Genomic DNA, 18,657 nt, shown 5'->3' with positions numbered 1-18,657 from the left:
AAGCCACAGTGTTGACACCTCCATTATCAGAAAAGCCACAGTGTTGAGATGTGTAGCAGGAGATACGGCTGGAGAGATGCTACACCTCCATTATCAGAAAAGCCACAGTGTTGACACCTCCATTATCTGAAAAGCCACAGTGTTGAGATGTGTAGCAGGAGATACGGCTGGAGAGATGCTACACACCCTTGCGTCCCAAATGACACCATATTTCCTTTATAGTGCACTACTTTTTAACAGTGTTCTGTCAAAAATAATACACTTTACAGGGAATAGGGTACTTAATAGCTATCTGGTAACAGTAGTAGTAGAGACACATGCCTTCCTGTTCCAATGCCCCACAACAGAACATAGAACACATGTCTTCCTGTTCCAATGCCCCACAACAGAACATAGAACACATGCCTTCCTGTTCCAATGCCCCACAACAGAACATAGAACACATGCCTTCCTGTTGCAATGCCCCACAACAGAACATAGAATACATGCCTTCCTGTTGCAATGCCCCACAACAGAACATAGAATACATGCCTTCCTGTTGCAATGCCCCACAACAGAACATAGAATACATGCCTTCCTGTTGCAATGCCCCACAACAGAACATAGAACACATGTCTTCCTGTTCCAATGCCCCACAACAGAACATAGAACACATGTCTTCCTGTTCCAATGCCCCACAACAGAACATAGAACACATGTCTTCCTGTTCCAATGCCCCACAACAGAACATAGAACACATGTCTTCCTGTTCCAATGCCCCACAACAGAACATAGAACACATGTCTTCCTGTTCCAATGCCCCACAACAGAACATAGAACACATGTCTTCCTGTTCCAATGCCCCACAACAGAACATAGAACACATGTCTTCCTGTTGCAATGCCCCACAACAGAACATAGAACACATGCCTTCCTGTTGCAATGCCCCACAACAGAACATAGAACACATGTCTTCCTGTTCCAATGCCCCACAACAGAACATAGAACACATGTCTTCCTGTTCCAATGCCCCACAACAGAACATAGAACACATGCCTTCCTGTTGCAATGCCCCACAACAGAACATAGAACACATGTCTTCCTGTTGCAATGCCCCACAACAGAACATAGAACACATGTCTTCCTGTTCCAATGCCCCACAACAGAACATAGAACACATGTCTTCCTGTTGCAATGACCCACAACAGAACATAGAACACATGTCTTCCTGTTGCAATGCCCCACAACAGAACAAAGAACAAATAACACATGCCTTCCTGTTCCAATGCCCCACAACAGAACATAGAACACATAGAACACATGTCTTCCTGTTGCAATGCCCCACAACAGAACATAGAACACATAGAACACATGTCTTCCTGTTCCAATGCCCCACAACAGAACATATAACAGATGCCTTCCTGTTGCAGGTCTGGTTCACTCCAGACCTGACTGCCCTCGACCAGCACAAAAAATCCTGTGGCGGACTGCAATAGCATCGAACAGTCCCCGCGATATGCAACTGTTCAGGGAAGTCAGGAACCAATACACGCAGTCAGTCAGGAAAGCTAAGGCCAGCTTCTTCAGGCAGAAGTTTGCATCCTGTAGCTCCAACTCCAAAAAGTTCTGGGACACTGTGAAGTCCATGGAGAACAAGAGCACCTCCTCCCAGCTGTCCACTTCACTGAGGCTAGGTAACACGGTCACCACAGATAAATCCATGATTATCGAAAACTTCAACAAGCATTTCTCAACGGCTGGCCATGCCTTCCGCCTGGCTACTCCAACCTCGGCCAACAGCTCCGCCCACCCCGCAGCTACTCGCCCAAGCCTCTCCAGGTTCTCCTTTACCCAAATCCAGATAGCAGATGTTCTGAAAGAGCTGCAAAACCTGGACCCGTACAAATCAGCTGGGCTTGACAATCTGGACCCTCTGTTTCTGAAACTATCCGCTGCCATTGTCCCACCCCTATTACCAGCCTGTTCAACCTCTCTTTCATATCGTCTGAGATCCCCAAGGACTGGAAAGCTACCGCAGTCATCCCCCTCTTCAAAGGGGGAGACACCCTGGACCCAAACTGTTACAGACCTATATCCATCCTGCCCTGCCTATCTAAGGTCTTCGAAAGCGAAGTCAACAAACAGGTCACTGACCATCTCGAATCCCACCGTACCTTCTCCGCTGTGCAATCTGGTTTCCGAGCCGGTCACGGGTGCACCTCAGCCATGCTCAAGGTACTAAACGATATCATAACTGCCATCGATAAAAGACAGTACTGTGCAGCAGTCTTCATCGACCTTGCCAAGGCTTTCGACTCGGTCAATCACCATATTCTTATCGGCAGACTCAGTAGCCTCGGTTTTTCGGATGACTGCCTTGCCTGGTTCACCAATTACTTTGCAGACAGAGTTCAGTGTGTCAAATCGGAGGGCATGCTGTCCGGTCCTCTGGAAGTCTCTATGGGGGTGCCACAGGGTTCCAACCTCGGGCCGACTCTTTTCTCTGTATATATCAATGATGTTGCTCTTGCTGCGGGCGATTCCCTGATCCACCTCTACGCAGACGACACCATTCTATATACTTCCGGCCCGTCCTTGGACACTGTGCTATCTAACCTCCAAACGAGCTTCAATGCCATACAACACTCCTTCCGTGGCCTCCAACTGCTCTTCAACGCTAGTAAAAACCAAATGCATGCTTTTCAACCGTTCGCTGCCTGCACCAGCATCACCACCCTGGATTGTTCCGAAATTGAATATGTGGACATCTATAAGTACCTAGGTGTCTGGCTAGACTGTAAACTCTCCTTCCAGACTCATATCAAACATCTCCAATCGAAAATCAAATCAAGAGTCAGCTTTCTATTCCGCAACAAAGCCTCCTTCACTCACGCCGCCAAACTTACCCTAGTAAAACTGACTAACCTACCGATCCTCGACTTCGGCGATGTCATCTACAAAATTGCTTCCAACACTCTACTCAGCAAACTGGATGCAGTTTATCACAGTGCCATCCGTTTTGTCACTAAAGCACCTTATACCACCCACCACTGCGACTTGTACGCTCTAGTTGGCTGGCCCTCGCTACATATTCGTCGCCAGACCCACTGGCTCCAGGTCATCTACAAGTCCATGCTAGGTAAAGCTCCGCCTTATCTCAGTTCACTGGTCACGATGGCAAAACCCATCCGTAGCACGCGCTCCAGCAGGTGTATCTCACTGATCATCCCTAAGGCCAACACCTCATTTGGCCGCCTTTCGTTCCAGTTCTCTGCTGCCCGTGACTGGAACGAATTGCAAAAATCGCTGAAGTTGGAGACTTTTATCTCCCTCACCAACTTCAAACATCTGCTATCTGAGCAGCTAACCGATCGCTGCAGCTGTACATAGTCTATCGGCAAATAGCCCACCCATTTTTACCTACCTCATCCCCATACTGTTTTTATTTATTTACTTTTCTGCTTTTTGCACACCAATATCTCTACCTGTACATGACCATCTGATAATTTATCACTCCAGTGTTAATCTGCAAAATTGTAATTATTCGCCTACCTCCTCATGCCTTTTGCACACAATGTATATAGACTCCCCTTTTTTTTCTTTCTTCCTATTGTGTTATTGACTTGTTAATTGTTTACTCCATGTGTAACTCTGTGTTGTCTGTTCACACTGCTATGCTTTATGCTATGCCAGGTCGCAGTTGCAAATGAGAACTTGTTCGCAACTAGCCTACCTGGTTAAATAAAGGTGAAATAAAAATAAAATAAAAAAAACAGAACATAGAACACATGACTTCCTGTTGCAATGCCCCACAACAGAACATGGAACACATAGAACACATGCCTTCCTGTTGCAATGCCCCACAACAGAACATAGAACACATAGAACACATGCCTTCCTGTTGCAATGCCCCACAACAGAACATAGAACACATAGAACACATGCCTTCCTGTTGCAATGCCCCACAACAGAACATAGAACACATGATTAAACATTAAAATCGTCTGGCTAGGCGCCGCTGAAGATGGACTACATGGCAACGCATAGCGACGTCCCCAGATACATATTTCCTCCTTGATTCATGTGGGGTTGGGGAATTGTGGGTAGGCGGTGTCCCAGCACGGAGTGCAAGGTAACGAAGTGCTTGCTGGCAAATTGATTCCTCTCCCGGATCCAGCGTTTCAAATGGCACCCTATTCCCTATATAGTGCACGATGATAGGCCCTGTTCAAAAGTAGTGCACCATATATGGAACAGGGTGCCATTTGGGATGTAAAATGAAGACAAACTGACGGAGCTGTCACGTCTCCTTGAAATGTCATTATCTGCAGCAGCATATTCACCAGGCAGGAAGGATGGCGGTGGAGCATGACATTAATGCTGATGAAGATTGGAGCTGGACTTCATCTTAAATCATCCTCAACTCCAACTCCCCATATACCCAGTTTCAGCCCAGCCCCCCACCTCCCATCCCCATTCCCCAGCTCCCATCCCCAGCCCCCACCCCCAGCTCCCAGGCCCCACCCCCAGCTCCCAGGCCCCACCCCAGGCCAGCTCCCAGGCCCCACCCCCAGCTCCCAGGTCCCACCCCCAGCTCCCAGGCCCCACCCCCAGCCCCAGGCTCCCAGGCCCCACCTCCCAGGCTCCCAGGCCCCACCCGCAGCTCCCAGGCCCCACCTCCAGCTCCCAGGCCCCCCAGCTCCCAGGCCCCACCCCCAGCTCCCACCTCCAGCCCACACCCGCAGCTCCCAGGCCCAATCCCCAGCCCCAGCTCCCAACCCCCACCCCCACCCCCAGCTCCCACCTACAGCCCCCACCCCCAGCTCCCACCTACTGCCCCCACCTCCCAACCCCCCGAATCCCAATTGTTAATTACCACTGCTGTCTCTGTGTGTTTTTGGGCAGGGTGTGTGTATGTGTGTTTATTACTTACCTTGAGGCGGTCGTTGGGAAGGGCCTGTGCTCCCTTCATGATAACTTCCTGAACCCTTTCTACTGACAGGTCAGTCCCTGCTGCTTCCAGACGCTGGCTGAAGAAACCTATCACCTGTGGGACACGGCGGCAACAGAAGACCAAGTCAGACAGGGGTGTGTGTCTGTATGTATGTGGTGTGTTTGCTCGAGGGACCTGTGAGGTAAAGGTCTAAATACATGTATTTTCTGTGAAACGCCTTTACTTGCATCTAGGTTGCTATGACAACTTTAAATGAAGGTGTCAGTCATTTAAGACGAGGTTGTCATGAAACCGGGGCGGCAGCGTAGCCTAGTGGTTAGAGCGTTGGACTAGTAACCGGAAGGTTGCGAGTTCAAACCCCCGAGCTGACAAGGTACAAATCTGTCGTTCTGCCCCTGAACAGGCAGTTAACCCACTGTTCCTAGGCCGTCATTAAAAATAAGAATTTGCTCTAAACTGACTTGCCTGGTTAAATAAAGGTAAAATTAAAAAATTAAATTAAAAAAACCGAGGAAGTGATTTGATTTGACACCATTGACTTACTCTTCAATGAGTCTCGTACATGTATCATAACGTTGAGGTGATTTAACTGTCGTCTCCTCACAGCTTCATAATTCATTTCATCCTCTGCTTCGGGTCGTCAGGCGAGTCTACCACTGCAACAGATGTCCCTAACGTCATCAGCTGTAGTAACTAGCCGTGTAATCAGCATAAACGCTGTCTGTTGACACTAAGCTCCAGTAGAAAACAATATCGCAACCAAGACTTAAAAATAACTGATATTGGCACAAGATGGAGTGTTGGAACATAACAAAACATTACAGTTAAAGACAATGTACTAAATTCACTAATTCTACAGCAGTAGAGTCATGTCTTTAATGTAAAAATGGACTAAATTCACTAATTCTACAGCAGTAGTCATGTCTTTAATGTAAAAATGGACTAAATTCACTAATTCTACAGCAGTAGAGTCATGTCTTTAATGTAAAAATGGACTAAATTCACTAATTCTACAGCAGTAGTCATGTCTTTAATGTAAAAATGGACTAAATTCACTAATTCTACAGCAGTAGAGTCATGTCTTTAATGTAAAAATGGACTACATTCACTAATTCTACAGCAGTAGAGTCATGTCTTTAATGTAAAAATGGACTAAATTCACTAATTCTACAGCAGTAGAGTCATGTCTTTAATGTAAAAATGGACTAAATTCACTAATTCTACAGTACAGAGGTAGAGTCATGTCTTTAGTGTAAAACTAACAAAATTATTACATTTTTTCTCTTTTCAAAAATCAATAATCACATTTTTGGGGGATTTTGAGTGCAGATGTTGAATTTACTGTGTACCTGGACTAACTGTTGTGTCTGAGTATCCACTGATGCAGAGCATCTATTTAAATGATGGGGGGGGGGGGTTATCACATCCTCTGTCCTTGTTTAATAACAACTAAGGAAACAAGGACAGAGGAAGCAAGGATTGACTGATACTAACGTTTTCCGGACAGACCATCTCTCTGTCTTATGTGTTTCTCACATTTAACAGCTGATAAACGTATCATAGCAACAAAAATGTATCACAGCAACATGGAGTAAAAGATCAGGACTGCAGGTTGCCTAGCAGTTAGCGTGTTGGGCCAATAACGAAAGGTCGCTAGTTAGATTCCCTGAGCCGACAAGGTGAAAAATCTGTCGATGTGCCCTTGAGCAAGGCACTAAACCCTAATTGCTCCTGCCAGAGTCCCAGAGAGACATCTCTAACAGGCTGCCAGAGTCCCAGAGAGACATCTCTAACAGGCTGCCAGAGTCCCAGAGAGACATCTCTAACAGGCTGCCAGAGTCCCAGAGAGACATCTCTAACAGGCTGCCAGAGTCCCAGAGAGACATCTCTAACAGGCTGCCAGAGTCCCAGAGAGACATCTCTAACAGGCTGCCAGAGTCCCAGAGAGACATCTCTAACAGGCTGCCAGAGTCCCAGAGAGACAGGCTGCCAGAGTCCCAGAGAGACATCTCTAACTGGCTGCCAGAGTCCCAGAGAGACATCTCTAACAGGCTGCCAGAGTCCCAGAGTCCCAGAGAGACATCTCTAACAGGCTGCCAGAGTCCCAGAGAGACATCTCTAACAGGCTGCCAGAGTCCCAGAGAGACATCTCTAACAGGCTCTAACAGGCTGCCAGAGTGCCAGAGTCCCAGAGAGACATCTCTAACAGGCTGCCAGAGTCCCAGAGAGACATCTCTAACAGGCTGCCAGAGTCCCAGAGAGACATCTCTAACAGGCTGCCAGAGTCCCAGAGAGACATCTCTAACAGGCTGCCAGTCCCAGAAGACATCTCTAACAGGCTGCCAGAGCCTTTTGGACCTAGACTTGAGCGCTCTAACCTCAGAGTCCCAGAGAGACATCTCTAACTGGCTGCCAGAGTCCCAGAGAGCCTAACAGGCTGCCAGATAGACATCTCTAACTGGTCATCCCAGAGAGGGTGGTCCCAGGAACTGGCTTGAGACATCTCTAACAGGCAGCCAGTGGCCTTTGTACTGGCGCTCCCTCTGACACCGCCTGGTATAGAGGTCATGGGTGGCAGGAAGCTTGGACCCAGTGGTGTACTGGGCCGTACGCACTAAACTCTGTAGTGCTTTACGGCGGATGCCGAGCAGTTGCCATACCAGGCGGTGGTACAACCGGTCAGGATGCTCTCGATGGTGCAGCTGTAGAACTTTGTGAGGATCTGGATACCCATGCCAAATATTTTCAGAGTTGTACTACGCTTCTTCTCATCTGACACTAGAATAGTAATCGATCCTCTGAGTATCTTTGCATCAGAAATTGAGGCGCAAAATTCTCTCCATCATGAAAATATATTATTTATTGTAAATCCCAAATCTTTGAAACGCTACAAAGCTTTTTCACAAAACGTTTCTACTGGAAAGATTAGAGACTTTCTAAAATTCAGCACAGCAGTGGAGGAGTTTCAATCCAAAATTGGCCATTGTTTTCAATGAGGATTTAGGAATTAATGTTTGAGTGTGTGTGTTTGCATGCTGGCATTCGTGCTGTGTGTCTCTCTGTCTCACCGTGTCGAGGTTCTGCATGATGTCCTGGAAGGAGGGGTGTGTTCTGAACTGTTCGAAGAGCTCTCTCTTGTAGAGCAGGGCGTAGACCAGGTTGGGGTTGTGGTGTAGAGAGTTCGACAGACACGAGTTGATGATCTCCAGCATCATCCTAATCACCTCCTCGATCACATTCAGGTCCTGGGCCTAGAGAAGAGATAAACTATTAACATAGAGGTCCTGGGTCTAGAGAAGAGATAAACTATTAACATAGAGGTCCTGGGCCTAGAGAAGAGATAAACTATTAACATAGAGGTCCTGGGCCTAGAGAAGAGATAAACTATTAACATAGAGGTCCTGGGCCTAGAGAAGAGATAAACTATCAACATAGAGGTCCTGGGCCTAGAGAAGAGATAAACTATTAACATAGGGGTCCTGGGCCTAGAGAAGAGATAAACTATCAACATAGAGGTCCTGGGCCTAGAGAAGAGATAAACTATTAACATAGAGGTCTAGACACAGAGAGAGAGAGAGATAGCAGAGGAAATTTTACACACTTATAGGAAAATGTATGTGAAATACATATTTTAAAAAATGGCATTCTTGTCCTAAAAAGACACATAAGAGAGAAGAGAAAGGAATTTAGGGTGGGTCTATGTAATCTAATAACCCTGATAAGGTGAACAACCCCTATACACAGGCTTCCTCAGGTGAAAGAGAAAGTGTGTTTTCTGAATGACTAGAATCAATGGTTTCCATTGGGCCTTAAATACAAAGTGACGGTGTGTGTGTATGTGTGTGTGTGTGTGTACAGGGCAGCCTAGAAGTGGCTGGAGCCAGGGAGGAAGCTGGGGGCACCACTAAGTCCGTAGGGGGCTGGACACGGACTAGGAAACAGGCAACACAGGGGCAAGCAGGCGAGCGGCAGGGTGGTTGTGTCATGTTGAGGGATAGCCATTGTGAAGTCTGCGTGGTTGAGATGTTATCTAACTCCATATAGACTGTCTGGAGTCTATGGCCACGGACCAGGCAGCACAACAGCACTCTGCTATGCAAAACAGGAACATATTATACCTGCCTGCCTACCTGAGGGAGGGGGAGATAGATATATATATAGAGAGAGAGATAGATAGATATATAGATAGAGTGTGAGGGAGACATCGAGAAAGAACGAGGGAGAGAGAGAACGAGAGAGAGGGGGAGAGATTGAGGGAGGGAACAGAGCCCAGAGAGAAGGGGAGGAGGGAGGGAACAGCCCTCCCTTCTTTACATCAGCTCTCACTTTGAGAGAATGTCTTTGGGAGGAGGAAGGAGGGAACATCTTGTCAGTTCCCAGAGAACCTCATCTAAACAAGAAGGGGAGGAACACCAGGGAGGGACATGAGAGCCCAGAGAGAAGGGGAGGAGGGAGGGAACAGAGCTCAGAGAGAAGGGGAGGAGGGAGCGAACAGAGCCCAGAGAGAAGGGGAGGAGGGAGCTTGAACAGAGCCCAGAGAGAAGGGGAGGAGGGAGGGAACAGAGCCCAGAGAGAAGGGGAGGAGGGAGGGAACAGAGCCCAGAGAGAAGGGGAGGAGGGAGGGAACAGAGCCCAGAGAGAAGGGGAGGAGGGAGGGAACAGAGCCCAGTGGCCCTATTACAGCCCTCCCTTCTTTACATCATGCTGTCGTTCACTCTCACTTTGCACAACCAACAATGTCTTTGTCCACCTCAGCGTTTCAAGGTACCCAGTTTACTGAAGGTCAAGGTCAACATCTTGTCATGTTCTACCAGCTCAAGTCTGGAACCTCATCTAAACAATGTAAACATGCACCATTGGCCTGAATACAAAACATATGAATGATCAAGGAACACCAGACAAAAGGACATGGTGCTACATGTGAATTCACACGGCCCTTTTCACTCACAGGTCCAAAACAATCCAAACCAATTTCCTCACATCAAGAGAGAGAGGGGACATCTCTACTTTGGGACTCCACAGAGAAAGGGAGGGAGAGATAGAATGAGACAGAGAGAGAAAGTAGCAGGGTATCTGCATCCGCACGGGGCAGCCAGCCTGATGCTCGGAACCAACAGTCTCCTTTTCCCTCCATCCCTTCCCACTGCTCGTCTACTTGTCATTTCCCCTCTCCCTACCTCTCTACTTGTCATTTCACCTCTCCCTACCTCTCTACTGCTTGTCTACTTGTCATTTCCCCTCTCCCAACCTCTCTACTGCTCGTCTACTTGCCATTTCCCCTCTCCCTACCTCTCTACTGCTTGTCATTTCCCCTCTCCCTACCTCTCTACTGCTTGTCTACTTGTCATTTCCCCTCTCCCTACCTCTCTACTGCTCGTCTACTTGCCATTTCCCCTCTCCCTACCTCTCTACTGCTCGTCTACTTGTCATTTCCCCTCTCCCTACCTCTCTACTGCCTGTCTACTTGTCATTTCCCCTCTCCCTACCTCTACTGCCTGTCTACTTGTCATTTCCCCTCTCCCTACCTCTCTACTGCCTGTCTACTTGTCATTTCCCCTCTCCCTACCTCTCTACTGCTCGTCTACTTGCCATTTCCCCTCTCCCTACCTCTCTACTGCTCGTCTACTTGTCATTTCCCCTCTCCCTACCTCTCTACTGCTCGTCTACTTGCCATTTCCCCTCTCCCTACCTCTCTACTGCTCGTCTACTTGCCATTTCCCCTCTCCCTACCTCTCTACTGCCTGTCTACTTGTCATTTCCCCTCTCCCTACCTCTACTGCCTGTCTACTTGTCATTTCCCCTCTCCCTACCTCTCTACTTGTCATTTCCCCTCTCCCTACCTCTCTACTGCTCGTCTACTTGCCATTTCCCCTCTCCCTACCTCTCTACTGCTCGTCTACTTGTCATTTCCCCTCTCCCTACCTCTCTACTGCCTGTCTACTTGTCATTTCCCCTCTCCCTACCTCTCTACTTGTCATTTCCCCTCTCCCTACCTCTCTACTGCTCGTCTACTTGCCATTTCCCCTCTCCCTACCTCTCTACTTGTCATTTCCCCTCTCCCTACCTCTCTACTGCCTGTCTACTTGTCATTTCCCCTCTCCCTACCTCTCCACTGCTCGTCTACTTGTCATTTCCCCTCTCCACTGCTCGTCTACTTGTCATTTCCCCTCCCTCTCTCTTCCTCCTTCCGTCTTTCTCTCCCTCCCCTGCGGTTTAGCAGTGCTTGTCATATTCCCATGGCTGAGACGAAAGAGCATGGAACTCTATTCCCTTTACAGTTCACTACATTAGACCAGGGCCACTAGTGCACTACTTTAGACCAGGGCCCCTAGTGCACTACTTTAGACCAGGGCCCCTAGTGCACTACTTTAGACCCGGGCCCCTATGGTTCTAGTCAAAACTAGTGCACTATAAAAGGGTAGGGTATATTAGGGTGCCATTGGGACGCTGATCATCATGTCGGTCTGCAGCAGGAGAGTGAGATCACTCCGCGTGCCTAAGACCAATGGCTTCTGAGAGCCAAGACAGAACCAGCCCACCAGCTGAGAGATGGAGATAGAGAAAGAGAGCGAGAGGGAGGGGAGGAGAGAGAGAGAGAGAGAGAGAGAGAGAGAGAGAGAGAGAGAGGGAGAGAGAGAGAGAGAGGGGAAAGAGAGAGAAAGAGAGAGAGAGAGAGAGAGAGAGGGAGGGGAGAGAGAGAGAGAGAGAGGGGGGAGAAAGAGTTGGGCATAACAATGGGCCTCTGGATCAAGTCACGGTATCTCTATGCATTCAAATTGCCATCAATAAAATGCAATTATGTTCTTTGTCCGTAGCCTATGCCTGCCCATACCATAACCCCACCGCCACGGGGCACTCTGTTCACAATGTTGACATCAGCAAACCGCTCACACACACGATGCCATACACGCTGTCTGCCATCTGCCAGGTACAGTTGAAACTGGGATTCATCCGTGAAGAGCAGACTTCTCCAGCGTGTCAGTGGCCATCGAAGGTACGTTGTTTGCCCACTGAAGTAATTTACGACCTCGAATTGCAGTCATGTCAAGACCATGGTGAGGACGACGAGCATGCAGATGAGCTTCCGAGAGACTGTTTCATGACAGTTTGTGTAGAAATTCAGTAGTTCAAACCCTAAGTTTCATTAGTTGTCTGGGTGGCTGGTCTCAGACCATTCCTCAGTTTCATTAGTTAACTGGGTGGCTGGTCTCAGACCAACTCGCTGTTTCATTAGTTGTCTGGGTGGCTGGTCTCATTAGTTGTCTGGGTGGCTGGTCTCATTAGTTGTCTGGGTGGCTGGTCTCAGACCATTCCTCAGATTCATTAGTTGTCTGGGTGGCTGGTCTCAGACCATTCCTCAGATTCATTAGTTGTCTGGGTGGCTGGTCTCAGACCATCCCTCAGTTTCATTAGTTGTCTGGGTGGCTGGTCTCAGACCATTCCTCAGATTCATTAGTTGGCTGGTCTCAGACCATCCCTCAGTTTCATTAGTTGTCTGGGTGGCTGGTCTCAGACCATTCCTCAGATTCATTAGTTGTCTGGGTGGCTGGTCTCAGACCATTCCTCAGATTCATTAGTTGGCTGGTCTCAGACCATCCCTCAGTTTCATTAGTTGTCTGGGTGGCTGGTCTCAGACCATCCCTCAGTTTCATTAGTTGTCTGGGTGGCTGGTCTCATTAGTTGTCTGGGTGGCTGGTCTCAGACCATTAGTTGTCTGGGTGGCTGGTCTCATTAGTTGTCTGGGTGGCTGGTCTCAGACCATCCCTCAGATTCATTAGTTGTCTGGGTGGCTGGTCTCAGACCATCCCTCAGATTCATTAGTTTTCTGGGTGGCTGGTCTCAGACCATCCTGGCTGGTCTCATTAGTTGTCTGGGTGGCTGGTCTCAGACCATCCCTCAGATTCATTAGTTTTCTGGGTGGCTGGTCTCATTAGTTGTCTGGGTGGCTGGTCTCATTAGTTGTCTGGGTGGTTGGTCTCAGACCATCCCTCAGATTCATTAGTTGTCTGGGTGGCTGGTCTCATTAGTTGTCTGGGTGGCTGGTCTCAGACCATCCCTCAGATTCATTAGTTGTCTGGGTGGCTGGTCTCAGACTATCCCGCAGGGGAAGAAACCGGATGTGGAGGTACTGGGCTGGCGTGGTTCCACATGCTCTGTGGCTGTGAGGCCGGTTGGACGTACTGCCAAATTCTTTAAAACGACGTTGGAGGCAGGTAGAGCAATTAACATTCAATTATCTGGCAACAGCTCTGGTGGACATTACTGCAGACAGCATACCAGTTGCACACTCCCTCAAAACTTGAGACATCTGTGGCATTGTGTTATGTGACAAAACTGCACATTTTAGAGTGGCCTGTTATTGTCCGCCAGCACAAGGTGCACCTGTATAATGATCATGCTGTTTAATCAGCTTCTTGATATGCCACACCTGTCAAGTGGATGGTTTATCTTGGCAAATGAGAAATGCTCACTAACAGGGATGCAAACGCATTTCTGCACCAAATTTGAGGGGAAAAAGTTAAATTTTGAAAATTTCACCCCTTTTTTTCTCCCCAATTTTGTGGTATCCAATTTGTAGTAGTTACAGTCTTGTCTCATCGCTGCAACTCCCGTACGGATTCAGGAGAGGCGAAGGCATATCAAGAAGCCACCCAGACAACCTTGCGTCCTCCGAAACACAACCCAACCAAGCCACACTGTTTCTTGACAGAATGCTTGGTTAACCCGGAAACCAGCCGCACCAATGTGTCGGAGGAAACACTGTACACCTGGCGACCGTGTCAGCGTGCATTGCGCACGGCCCGCCACAGGAGTCGCTAGTGCGCGATGAGACAAGGATATCCCTGCCGGCCAAACCCTCCCCTAAACCAGACAACGCTGGGCCAATTGTGCGCCGCCCCATGGGCCTCCCGGTCGCGGCCGGCTGCGACAGAGCCTGGACTCGAACCCAGAATCTCTAGTGGCACAGCTAGCACTGCAGTGCTTAGAAATAAGCTTTTTGTGCGTATGAAACATTTCTGGAAACATTTATTTCAGCTCTTGAAACATGGGGCCAACAGTTCACATGGTGTGTTTCTATTTCTGTTCAGTATAGAAAGACCGGTCCATTCTGAGGACACAAATGGTAGATACACGAGGTGCAGACTGAATGGATAAATGGATAGTAGGTGTACATCGGTGGGTGTGTGTGTTTCTGGGTGTGTGCTGAACGATGGTAGCTCCCGGCCTTAGGGCTGTGGGCTCCTAAGCCCTGCCAATATCTCCAGCACAGAACAGAGACAGAGATCCATGTCTGTCTGCTCCAGCCCAGGAGAAACGAGAAGGCCTGTGGTTGGGTTGAATAATGGTAGTTTAGCTAGATATCATGTGTGTTAGGAGCGGCAGCAGAGTGGTAGCTGCTACTCAGATAGCAACTGGCCCTGTTGTGTGGTGTGTTACAGTACAGTTAGTGTGTATGAAAGGACAGGGGTGATAGCCTATGCTAATGCTAGCAGATACCTGCTACTCTGCAGGGCACTGTGCAGCACAGTTAGTGTGTATGAAAGGACAGGGGTGATAGCCTATGCTAATGCTAGCAGATAGCTGCGACTCTGCAGGGCACTGTGCAGTACAGTTAGTGTATATGAACGGACAGGGGTGATAGCCTATGCTAACGCTAGCAGATAGCTGCTACTCTGCCTGGTGCTGTGCAGTACAGTTAGTGAGTATGAAAGGGCAGCGGTGATAGCCTATGCTAACGCTAGCAGATAGCCGCTACTCTGCCTGGTGCTGTGCAGTACAGTTAGTGTGTATGAAAGGGCAGGGGTGATAGCCTATGCTAACGCTAGCAAATAGCTGCTACTCTGCTGTGCAGTACAGTTAGTGAGTATGAAAGGCCAGCGGTGATAGCCTATGCTAACGCTAGCAGATAACTGCTACTCTGCCTGGTACAGTTAGTGTGTATGAAAGGGCAGGGGTGATAGCCTATGCTAACGCTAGCAGATAGCTGCTACTCTGCTGTGCAGTACAGTTAGTGTGTATGAAAATGTAAGGGAACACATATATGAAATCAAAATGTCCGCATGTGCTCTCTGTGTGCATCAAAACACTGCCTGTAACCACGTTTTCATCCAGTTTTTATGCGAGTAAAGTCATAACATATAAACTTAAAATAAAAAAAAAAGCACATCAGTTGTGATTGAAAATTGTATAATTGCTGACAGGAAAATGTGTTACGTGAGAAATTGGCGTTGGAAACGCCTTTCATCTGTAAATGTTGATTTAATAACCATGATATTGTTGTAACGCGATGACATGGTGTGTGGTCCTCCCACTGAGACTTGTGAAACCATGCGGTGGATTAGGCTACAGATGAAATAACCTCTGATGAACCTCACAGGGTGGGGAAAGTCAACGGTGGTGATCTTGATGCTCCTTTCCAATTAAAGGGTCTTATTCTGATGACGTGATGATTGACACTTGACTGTCTTTGACAAATAAACAGATTATTCTCGCTGTTATCCATAATAATGTAATCATGAAGACAGCCAACCCGTACTGCCTAACCACACTGTATCTTACTACATTTGCATGCACTGTATACAGATTTTTCTATTGTAATATTGACTGTACGTTTGTTTGTCCCATGTGACACTGCTGTTGTTTTTCTCGCCAGGTCGCAGTTGTACATTTTCCAACAATTGTTTACAGACAGATTCTCACTTATAATTCACTGTACCACAATTCCAGTGGGTCAGAAGTTTACATACACTACGTTGACTGTGCCTTTAAACAGCTTGGAAAATTCCAGAAAATTATGTCATGGCTTTAGAAGCTTCTGATAGGCTAATTGACATAATTTGAGTCAATTGGAGGTGTACCTGTGCCTCTTTGCTTGGCATTACGGGAAAATCAAAATAAATATTGAGACTTCCACAAGTCTGGTATATCATTGTGAGAAATGTCCAAACACCTGAAGGTACCACCCTCATCTGTACAAACAGTATAAACACCATGGGACCACGCAGCCGTCATACCGCTCAGGAAGGAGACGCGTTCTGTCTCCTAGAGATGAACGTACTTTGGTGCGAAAAGTGCAAATCAATCACAGAACAACAGCAAAGGACCATGTGAAGATGCTGGAGGAAACAGGTACAAAAGTATCTATATCCACAGTAAAACGAGTCCTATATCAACAAAACCTGAAAGGCCGCTCAGCAAGGAAGAAGCCACTGCTCCAAAACCGACATAATAAAGTCAGACTACGGTTTGTAACTGCACATGGGGACAAAGATTGTACATTTTGGAGAAATGTCCTCTGGTCTGATGAAACAAAAATATAACTGTTTGACCATCGTTATGTTTGGAGGAAAAAGGTGGAGGCTTGCAAGCCGAAAAACACCTTCCCAACCGTGAAGCATGGGGGTGGCAGCATCATGTTGTGGGGGTGCTTTGCTGCAGGAGGGACTGGTGCACTTCACAAAACAGATGGCATCATGAGGAGGGACAATTATGTGAATATATTGAAGCAACATCTCAAGACATCAGTTAAAGCTTGGTTGCAAATGGACAATGACCCCAAGCATACTTCCAAAGTTGTGGTAAAATAGCCTAAGGACAACAAAGTCAAGGGATTGGAGTGTCCATCACAAAGCCCTGACCTCAATCCTATAGAACATTTGTGGGCAGAACTGAAAAGGCGTGTGCGAGCAAGGAGTTCTACAAACCCGACTCAGTTACACCAGCTGTCAGGAGGAATGGGCCAAAATTCACTCAACTTATTGTGGGAAGCTTATGGAAGGATACCAATTTAATTTAGAGGCAATGCTACCAAATACTATTATTCTGACATTTCACATTCTTAAAATAAAGTGGTAATCCTAACTGACCTAAGACAGGGAATTTTTACTATGATTAAATGTCAGGAATTGTGAAAAACTGACTTTAAATTTACTTGGCTAAGGTGTATGTATAGATGTGTGTATGTATGTGTGTGTAGAGAGACAGAGAGAGATAACCCCGTTTAGTGATTTCCTATGACTGCAAATCAGACAATATGAAGCGAAACACAGAGGATGAAAAGGTTTCTTTAAAACAGCTACTCGCTGGGGATAATAGAATAATAACGTCTCCTTTTGATATTGGTTGTGCTTCTCACTGCGACTGGTTCTACTGACAGCGTCTATAAGAAACAGGTGGTGGTGACATGCGGTTGATTAATCTACCATAGTATAGCCTACTTCTCTACATCATAAGTAAGCATTTCACACTAAGGTCTCTACACCTGTTGTATTCAGCACTTCACGGTAAAGTCTCTACACCTGTTGTATTCAGCATTTCACGGTAAAGTCTCTACACCTGTTGTATTCAACATTTCACGCTAAGGTCTCTACACCTGTTGTATTCAGCATTTCACGGTAAGGTCTCTACACCTGTTGTATTCAGCATTTCACGGTAAGGTCTCTACACCTGTTGTATTCAACATTTCACAGTAAGGTCTCTACACCTGTTGTATTCAACATTTCACGCTAAGGTCTCTACACCTGTTGTATTCAGCATTTCACGGTAAGGTCTCTACACCTGTTGTATTCAACATTTCACGCTAAGGTCTCTACACCTGTTGTATTCAGCATTTCACGGTAAGGTCTCTACACCTGTTGTATTCAGCATTTCACGGTAAGGTCTCTACACCTGTTGTATTCAACATTTCACGGTAAGGTCTCTACACCTGTTGTATTCAACATTTCACGCTAAGGTCTCTACACCTGTTGTATTCAGCATTTCAAGATAAAGTCTCTACACCTGTTGTATTCAGCATTTCACGGTAAGGTCTCTACACCTGTTGTATTCAACATTTCAGGTAAGGTCTCTACACCTGTTGTATTCAGCATTTCACAGAAGGTCTCTACACCTGTTGTATTCAACATTTCAGATAAGGTCTCTACACCTGTTGTATTCAGCATTTCAGATAAGGTCTCTACACCTGTTGTATTCAACATTTCACGGTAAGGTCTCTACACCTGTTGTATTCAACATTTCACAGTAAGGTCTCTACACCTGTTGTATTCAACATTTCACACTAAGGTCTCTACACCTGTTGTATTCAACATTTCACAGTAAGGTCTCTACACCTGTTGTATTCAACATTTCACAGTAAGGTCTCTACACCTGTTGTATTCAACATTTCACGGTAAGGTCTCTACACCTGTTGTATTCAACATTTCACAGTAAGGTCTCTACACCTGTTGTATTCAACATTTCACAGTAAGGTCTCTACACCTGTTGTATTCAACATTTCACACTAAGGTCTCTACACCTGTTGTATTCAACATTTCACACGAAGGTCTCTACACCTGTTGTATTCAACATTTCACAGTAAGGTCTCTACACCTGTTGTATTCAACATTTCACAGTAAGGTCTCTACACCTGTTGTATTCAACATTTCACGGTAAGGTCTTTACACCTGTTGTATTCAGCATTTCACAGTAAGGTCTCTACACCTGTTGTATTCAACATTTCACGGTAAGGTCTTTACACCTGTTGTATTCAACATTTCACAGTAAGGTCTCTACACCTGTTGTATTCAACATTTCACGGTAAGGTCTTTACACCTGTTGTATTCAACATTTCACGGTAAGGTCTCTACACCTGTTGTATTCAACATTTCACGGTAAGGTCTTTACACCTGTTGTATTCAACATTTCACGGTAAGGTCTTTACACCTGTTGTATTCAACATTTCACGG

The 18,657-nt window shown here is 46.8% G+C and overlaps 1 protein-coding gene across 4 annotated transcripts in view; it reads right to left on the bottom strand.

Moving 5' to 3' along the window:
• dym (dymeclin) overlaps window positions 1-18,657 on the bottom strand; it is a 221,875-nt gene that overhangs the window by 14,549 nt on the left and 188,669 nt on the right. For all 4 annotated transcript variants that reach the window (XM_052458491.1, XM_052458492.1, XM_052458493.1 and 1 more), the window contains exons 15-16: window positions 8,002-8,184; window positions 4,913-5,026 (exon numbers count right to left, since the gene is read on the bottom strand). In XM_052458491.1, the coding sequence (XP_052314451.1) occupies window positions 4,913-5,026; window positions 8,002-8,184 (297 nt within the window). The remainder of the gene's footprint in view (window positions 1-4,912; window positions 5,027-8,001; window positions 8,185-18,657) is intronic.

Source organism: Oncorhynchus keta, chromosome 12 (genome assembly GCF_023373465.1).
Source record: "Oncorhynchus keta strain PuntledgeMale-10-30-2019 chromosome 12, Oket_V2, whole genome shotgun sequence".
In the NCBI taxonomy this organism is placed as follows: domain Eukaryota; kingdom Metazoa; phylum Chordata; class Actinopteri; order Salmoniformes; family Salmonidae; genus Oncorhynchus; species Oncorhynchus keta.
Note: the sequence above shows the minus strand (reverse complement) of the source record. Positions and strands in the feature narration are given on the sequence as shown.